The 8,489-nt window shown below is 46.6% G+C and overlaps 1 protein-coding gene across 1 annotated transcript; it reads left to right on the top strand.

Annotated features, from left to right (window-relative positions):
- Window positions 1–6,624: 6,624 nt before the first annotated feature.
- LOC139240666 (zinc finger protein 229-like) lies at window positions 6,625–8,167 on the top strand. Its single transcript, XM_070869230.1, has one exon. It carries the CDS (start codon window positions 6,730–6,732, stop codon window positions 7,933–7,935), a length of 1,206 nt encoding a protein of 401 aa, XP_070725331.1. The 5' UTR covers window positions 6,625–6,729; the 3' UTR covers window positions 7,936–8,167.
- The last annotated feature ends 322 nt before the right edge of the window (window positions 8,168–8,489 follow it).

Raw genomic sequence — 8,489 nt, 5'->3', positions numbered from 1 at the left:
AGAAGTGATAAAAGTTAGTTTCAGAAAAAGCCCTAAAATGGAACACCGATTGATTTCCTCTCATCATGGAGGAATCAAATATTCCACACGCTGTGTTTGAAACAAAGATAATTTATTCAACTTTTATACAGGGTATTAATTTCCAGCTCAGGTATAGGGGTTATAAATATTATCAGAAACAAAAAAATGCTCCCAGAATTAATATGGTTCAGTGCCCAATGCAATCACAGTAAATCCTGTTCTATTTACAAATGCAGCCTTTCTCCTCATCCCATTTAAAACTGAGCTGAGGAGGAATTTCTTCTCTCAGAGAGTTGGAAATCCATGGAATTCTCTGCCCCAAAGAGCTGTGGAAGCTGGGTCATTGAATATATTTAACGCGGAGATAGACAGATTTTTAGCGATGAGGGAGCAAAGGACTCTGGGGAGCAGGCAGGAAAGTGGAGCTGAGTCATTGATCAGATCAGCCATGATCTTATTGAATGGGGAGCAGCCTCGGGGAGCTGCTCCAATGTCTCATGGTCCAATGTCTCATGGTCTTATCTAACCAGCATGACCCGCGGGGGAGAATGTGTCGCAGCCAGACTACAGCAGCTCAATGCGCAGGCGCGGGCCCTGCCTGGCTTTGGAGGAGGAGACACGTTTTGGACAGGCTCTATAGAAGTGTCTTTTTTAGCGGTAAGGAGCGGAGTAATTGTCCAGCGGGGAGCAGGGGAGGCTTCATAAACAACCGGTGCCCGCCGCAAGCCCGGAATGTTTACCGGAATATCGGTAGTCGCAGCTTCTGGGATTTCTACCGGTCAGAGGCCCAGGCTAACGGCGGCCATCTTGGTGTAGGAAGGCAGATTCAGTGCTCCGCTATCTTGATTCCGTGAGTAGCACAGCGCATGCGTGGCCATCTTTGTGCAGGGAAGAAGTGAATAAAGAGAACTGAGAGTCAACACCTTCAGGGGAGGGGATACCAGTGACTGTGGAACTGAACCCAGACAGAGTCAGCGTCTTCAGGCGAGGAGAGGGGAACCAGCGAGTGTGGAACTGATCCCAGCCACAGTCAGCATATTGATGGGAGAGAGGAGAAACAGTGAGTTTAGAACTGATCCCAGCCAGTGTCAGCACATTCAGGGGAGGAGAGGGAGGGGAACCAGTAAGTATCGAACTGAACGCAGCCAGAATCGGTGGTGAAAACTGGGAGTGGAGGGGAAACAGGTTAGACCATAAAAAATATGAGCAGCATTAGGCCATTTGGCCCCTCGAGCCTGCTCCCCCTTCAATAAGGTCATGGCTGATCCGATCATGGAGTCGGCTCCACTTCCCTGTCCGCACCCCATAACCCTTTACTCCCTTATCGCTCAAAAATGAGTCTATCTTCACCTTAAATATATTCAATGACCCAACTTCCACGGCCCTTTGGGGCAGAGAGTTCCATGGATTTCCAACCCTCAGAGAATAAATTTCTCCTCATCTCAGTTTTAAATGGGTGGCCCCTTATTCTGAGACTATGTCCCCTAGTTTTAGGTTCCCTGATGAGTGGAAATGTCCTCTCTACATCCACCTTGTCGAGCCACCTCATAATCTTATAAGTTTCAATAAGATCACCCCTCATTCTTCTGAACGCTAATGTGTAAAGGCCCAACCAACTCAACCTATCCTCATAAGTCAACCCCCTCATCTCCGGAATCAACCCAGTGACCTTCTCTGACCCGCCTCTAATGCAAGTATATCCTTTCTTAAATGCAGAGACCAAAACTGTACGCAGTACTCCAGGTGTGTCAACACCAAAACCCTGTACTGTTGTAGCAGGACTTATCTGCTTTTATACTGTGAGGTTATCCACACTGGTGGTAAAAACAGAGAGGTAGACTATTATCTGAATGGTGACAGATTAGGAAAAGGGGAGGTGCAACGAGAACTGGGTGTCATGGTACATCAGTCATTGAAGGTTGACATGCAGGTCCATCAGGCAGTTAAGAAAGCAAATGGCATGTTGGCCTTCATAGTGAGTGGATTTGAGTACAGGGGCAGGGAGATGTTGCTGCAGTTGTACTGGGCCTTGCTGAGGCCACAGCTGAAGTATTGTGTACAGTTTTGGTCTCCTAACTTGAGGAAGGACATTCTTGCTATTGACGGAGTGCAGCGAAGGTTCACCAGACTGATACCAGGGATGGCGGGACTGACATATCAGGAAAGACTGGATCAACTGGGCTTGTATTCATTGGATTTCAGAAGAATGAGAGGGGATCTCATAGAAACGTTTAAAATTCTGATGGGTTTAGACAGGTTAGATGCAGGAAGAATGTTCCCAATGTTGGGGAAGTCCAGAACCAGGGGTGACAGTCTAAGGATAAGGGTTAGCAATTTAGGATCGAGATGAGGAGAAACTTCTTCACCCAGAGAGTGGTGAACCTGTGGAATTCTCTTCCACAGAAAGTTGTTGAGACCATTTCACTAAATATATTCAAAAAGGAGTTAGATGTAGTCCTTACTACAAGGGGGATCAAGGGGTATGGTGAGAAAGCAGGACGGGGCTACTGAACTTGAATGTTCAGCCATGAACTCATTGAATGGCGGTGCAGGCTCGAAGGGCCGAATGGCCTAATCCTGCACCTATTTTCTATGTTTCTACTCTATCCCCTTTGCAATAAAGGCCAACATTCCATTTGCTTTCCTGATTACTTGCTGTACCTGCACACTAACTTTTTGTGTTTCATGCAAAAGGACCGCCAGGTCCCTCTGTACTGCAGGCACTTTACAATATTTCTCGATTTAAATTATAATTTGCTTTTCTATTATTTCTGCCAAATTGAGTAACCTCACATTTCCCCACATTATACTCCATCTGCCAGGTTTTGCCCACTCACTTAGCCTGTCTATATCCCTTTGCAGATTTGCTTTGCCACCCCTATTTGTGTAGTCAGCAAACTTGGCTACATAACACTCGGTCTTTTCATCCAAGTCATTAATATAGAATGTAAATAGTTGGGTACCCAGCACCGATCCCGGCGGCATCCCACTATTCAGTTTGCCAACCGGAAAATGATCCACTTATCCCGACTCTGTTTTCTGTTAGTTAGCCAATCTTCTATCCATGCTAATATATTACCCTCAACCCTGTGAGCTTTTATCTTGTGCACTAACCTCTCATGTGGCCCCTTATCGAATGCCTTTTAGAAATCCAAATACACCACATTCACTGGTTGCCCCTTATCGACCCTGCTTGTTATATCTTCAAAGAACTCCAGCAAATTTGTCAAACATGATTTCCCTTTCATAAAACCATGCTGACTCTGCTTGATCGAATCATGCTTTTCCAAATGATCCGCGACTGCTTCCTTAATATTGGACTCAAGGATTTTCCCAACCACAGATGTTAGACGAATGGTCTATAGTTTCCTGCTTTATGTCTGCCTCCTTTTTTAAATAGGGGCATTACATTTGCAGTTTTCCAATCTGCTGGGAGCGCCGCAGAATCCAGGGAACGTTGGTAGATTACAAACAGTGCATCTACTATCTCTGCAGCCACTTCGCTTAAGATTCTAGGATGTAAGGCATCAGGTCCAGGGGACTTGTCCGCCTTTATTCCGAATACCACCTCCTTTGTGATTGTGGTAAGTTCCTTCCCCCGCTATAGCCCATTGACTATCCACTGTTGGGATATTTTTGGTGTCCTCAACCATAAAGACTGATACTAAATATATTTTCAGATTTTCTGCCATCTGCATGTTCCCCATCACTGATTCCCTGGTTTCGTCCTCTAAGGGACCAACATTTACTTTAGCCATTCTTTTACTTTTTATATACCTGTAGAAACTCTTGCTATTTGTTTTTATATTTCGTGCTAGTTTACTTTCATAGTCTATCTTCCCTTTTTTAATCATTTTTTTTAGTCATTCTTTGCTGGCTTTTAAAAGCTTCCCAATCTTCTGTCCTCCCAACAGTCTTGGCCACTTTGTATGCCCTTTATTTCTTGAGTTAGCCACGAATGGATATATTTTCTTTTACACATTTTCCTCCTCACTGCAATATATTTTTCTTGAGAGTTGCGAAATATTTCCTTAAATGGACGCCACTGTTCATCAACTGTCCTACATTTTGATGTATTTTCCCAGTCCACTTTAGCCAAATCTTTTCTCATATCTTTGTAATCTCCATCATTTAAGCATCGAACGCTGGTTTGAGATCCAATTTTCTCGCCCTCCATTTGAATTTGAAATTCAACCATGCTATGATCATTCCAAGGGGGTCCTTTATTCGGAGATTGATCATTAATCCAACTCATTACACAGGACCAGATCGAAGATAGCCAGCACTTCAGAGGAGATGAGGCGGAGGAAACCAGTGATTGTAGAATTAAACCCAGCCAGAGTCAGCACCATCAGGGAGGGAGGGGAACCAGTGAGTGGAGAACTGAACCCAGCCAGAGTCAGCACTGTCAGGGGAGGAGAGGGAAGTGAACCAGTGAGTGTACAACTGTACCAGTCAGAGTCAGCACCTTCAGTGGAGGAGAGGGAGGGGAACCAGTGAGTGCAGAACTGAACCCAGACAGAGTCAGCACTATCAGGGGAGGAGAGGGAAGGGAACCAGTGAGTGTAGAACTGTGTTCAGACAGAGTCAGCACCTTCAGTGGAGGAGAGGGAGGGGAACCAGTGAGTGTGAAAATGAACCCAGCCAGAGTCAGCACCTTCGGGAGAGGAGAGGGAGGACAACCAGTGAGTGTAGAATTGAACCCAGTTAGAGTCAGCACCTTCACGGGAGGAGAGGGAGGGGATCCAGTGAGTGTAAAACTGAACACAGTCAGAGTCAGCACCATCAGGAGAGGAACCAGTGAGTGTAGAAATGAACCCAGCCAGAGTCAACACCATCAGGGGAGGGGAGGGAGGGGAACCAGTGAGTGTAGAACTGCACCCAGTCAGAGTCAGCACCTTCAGTGGAGGAGAGGGAGGGGAACCAGTGAGTGTAGAACTGAACCCAGCCAGAGTCAGCACCTTCAGGGGAGGAGAGGGAGGGGAACCAGTGAGTGTAGAACTGAACCCAGCCAGAGTCAGCACCATCAGGAGAGGAGAGGGAGGCAGCTTCCACAGCTCTCTGAGGCAGCAAATGGCACAGATTTACCACCCTTTGAGGGAAGACATTCCTCCTTATCTCAGTTTTAAATGTGCGGCCCCTTATTCTAAGATTATGCCCCTTGTTCTAGTTTCCCCTATCAGTGGAAACATCCTCTCTGCATCCACCTTGTCAAGCTCTCTCATAATCTTATACGTTTCGATAAGATCACCTCACATTCGTCTGAATTGCAATGAGCAGAAGCCCAAACCACTCAACCTTTCCTCATAGGTCAACCCACTCATCTCTGGAATCAACCTCGTGAACCTTCTCTGAACTGCCTCCAAAGCAAGTATATCCTTTCTTAGATATGGAAACCAAAACTGTACGTAGTATTCTTTGTGTGGCCTCACCAATACCCCGTATAACAGTAGTAAGACTTCCCTGCTTTTATACTCCATCCCCTTTGCAATAAAGGCCAAGATACCATTGGCCTTCCTGTTCACTTGCTGTACCTGCATACGAACCCTTTGTGTTTCATGCAGCAGGACCCCCCAGGTCCCGTTGTACTGCAAATGTTTCTCCATTTAAATAATAACTTGCTCTTCACATTTTTTCTGCCGAAGTTCCAACATTATACTCCATCTGTCAAATTTTTGCCCACTCACTGAGCCTATCTATGTCGTTTTGCAGGTTTTTTGTGTCCTCCGCACACATTGCTTTTCCTCCCACCTTAGCTACATTACACTCGGTCCCTTCATCCAAGTCGTTAATATAAATTGTAAATAGTTGGGGTCCCAACACTGATTCCTGCGGCACACCACTAGTTACTGATTGCCAACCCGAGAATTTATCCTGACTCTCTGTTTTCTGTTAGTTAGCCAATTCTCTATCCATGCGAAAATATTACCCCCAACCCCATGAACTTTTATCTTGTGCAGTCAAATACCTTCTGGAAGTCCAAATACACCACATCCACTGGTCCCCTTCATCCACCCTGTTCCTCAAAGCCAGAGTCAGCACTTTTAGGGGAAGAGAGGGAGGGAAACTAGAGAATGTGGAACCTAGTGCAGCCACACTCAGCACCTTCAGGGGTGGGGAGGGAGGGGAACCAGAGAGTGTAGACATGAACCCAGCCAGAATTGGTGGTGAAAACTGGGAATGGAGGAGAAACAGTGTAGAAATGTGCGATTGTTTGGATTTCAGCACAGCAGAAGGGACAATGTGTGGGACAGGGATTTACAGCTTTGGAAGAACAAGAAAGGAAAGAATGTTCCATGGAAACTAGATGTGTCTATCCTGAATCTCTGTCTTACACTGACAGCGATGAGTTTTATTATTTCCTTTTACAGAATATTAGAAGGGGAGATTTTAAGACAGGAAACGCAAACCAAACATCATGTCAAGATCTGACGGAGTCAGTCGATTCATCAGGACCTGAATATCATCGGTCTTTGAAAGTTGAAGGAGAAATGTTTGTCTGTTCTGTTTGTGGGAAAAGATTTCAAACATCAGTGTGACTGGAAAAACACCGAGACACACACACGTGAGTGAGAATGTTCCAGTGCACTGCCTGTGGAAAGAGCTTTAACCAATTGCACAGCATGAAAAAACATCGCCCCATTCACAGCACGTAGAAATTGTAAACGTGTTGTGTGCGTGTGCGAGGCTTCAACCCATCGTCCAACCATGGAGAGTCACAAGGATACCCGCACCAAGGAGAAACCGTGGAAATGTGGTGACTGTGGGAAGCTATTCAGATCACTGTCTAAGCTGAAATTTCATCGCCGCAGTCACACTGGGGAGAGGCCATTCACCTGCTCCGAGTGTGGGAAGGGATTCACTCAGTCATCTGACCTGATGCCACACCAGCGAGTTCACACTGGGGAGAGGCCGTTCACCTGCTCCGAGTGTGGGAAAGGATTCACTACTTCATCCAGCCTGCTGATACACCAGCGAGTTCACACTGGGGAGAGGCCATTCACCTGCCCTGAATGTGGGAAGGGATTCACTTGTTCATCCAACCTGCTGAAACACCAGCGAGTTCACACTGGGGAGAGGCCATTCATCTGCACTGAGTGTGGAAACGGATTCACTCAGTCATCTGACCTGCTGAAACACCAGCGAGTTCACACTGGGGAGAGGCCATTCACGTGCTCAGAGTGTGGGAAGGGATTTACTCAGTCATCCGCTCTGCTGAAACACCAGCGAGTTCACACTGGGGAGAGGCCATTCACCTGCTCCGTGTGTGGGAAGGGATTCAATGTGTCACACGACCTTGTAAATCACCAGCGAGTTCACACTGGGGAGAGGCCGTTCACCTGCTCTGAGTGTGGGAAGGGTTTCACTTCTTCATCCAACCTGCTGAAACACCAGCGAGTTCACACTGGGGAGAGGCCATTCATCTGCACTGAGTGTGGAAACGGATTCACTCAGTCATCTGACCTGCTGAAACACCAGCGAGTTCACACTGGGGAGAGGCCATTCACGTGCTCTGAGTGTGGGAAGGGATTTACTCAGTCATCCGACCTGCTGACACACCAGCGAGTTCACACTGGGGAGAGGCCATTCACCTGCCCTGAGTGTGGGAAAGGATTCAATGTGTCACATGACCTTGTAAATCACCAGCGAGTTCACACTGGGGAGAGGCCGTTCACCTGCTCTGAGTGTGGGAAGCGATTCACATGTTCATCCAACCTGCTGAAACACCAGCGAGTTCACACTGGGGAGAGGCCGTTCACCTGCTCCGTGTGTGGGAAGGGATTCACTTGTTCATCCGACCTGCTGAGACACCAGCGAGTTCACACTGGGGAGAGGCCATTCACCTGCTCTGAGTGTGGGAAGGGATTTACTCAGTCATCCACCCTGCTGACACACCAACGAGTTCACAAGTGACTGCAGGGGTTGGAATCTGCTGTTATTACTGCTGTTAATCACATCCCGACTGAACCATGTTCATTCTGACAGTTGGGGTTTTATTCTGCTGCTGTTAATAACCCTATAACTGGGCTGGACTTTAATATTCTGGATATATTGCTGATTGAGTTGTCGGGGCTGCAGTGTCCATTTAAGCAACGCTGTGTTTTATCTTTCCCAGTTAATTCAGCAACTCTCAATAGAAAGTTAGTTTGCAATAAAATTATGAACTTTTACTTTAATCCTAAATTGATCTTTCGTACAAAATCTGCAATAGTGTGTGAAAGTTTCTGCTGAATAAAATGTCCAATTAGAAAGAGCTGGCTGACAATTCTTACTGACTTGCACATTACACACAGTGGCCCATCCATTATCCACCAGACAGAAGGGGAATTGGAATTAGTGGGGAAACCGTGTTCCCAAATGTTGCCCCTCCCATCTGGTGCAGCAATTCCCTCGGCATGGGAATAGAGACAAGTCCAGACCAAAACTGTATGCAGTACTCCAGGTGTGGTCTTACCAACGCCCTGCAC

This window comes from Pristiophorus japonicus, chromosome 33 (genome assembly GCF_044704955.1).
Source record: "Pristiophorus japonicus isolate sPriJap1 chromosome 33, sPriJap1.hap1, whole genome shotgun sequence".
NCBI lineage: Eukaryota > Metazoa > Chordata > Chondrichthyes > Pristiophoridae > Pristiophorus > Pristiophorus japonicus.
Note: the sequence above shows the minus strand (reverse complement) of the source record. Positions and strands in the feature narration are given on the sequence as shown.

What these genes read in the sequence shown, in the direction of transcription:
- LOC139240666 (XM_070869230.1), top strand. Translation starts at nt 6,730, where the DNA reads ATGGAGAGTCACAAGGATACCCGCACCAAGGAGAAACCGTGGAAATGT.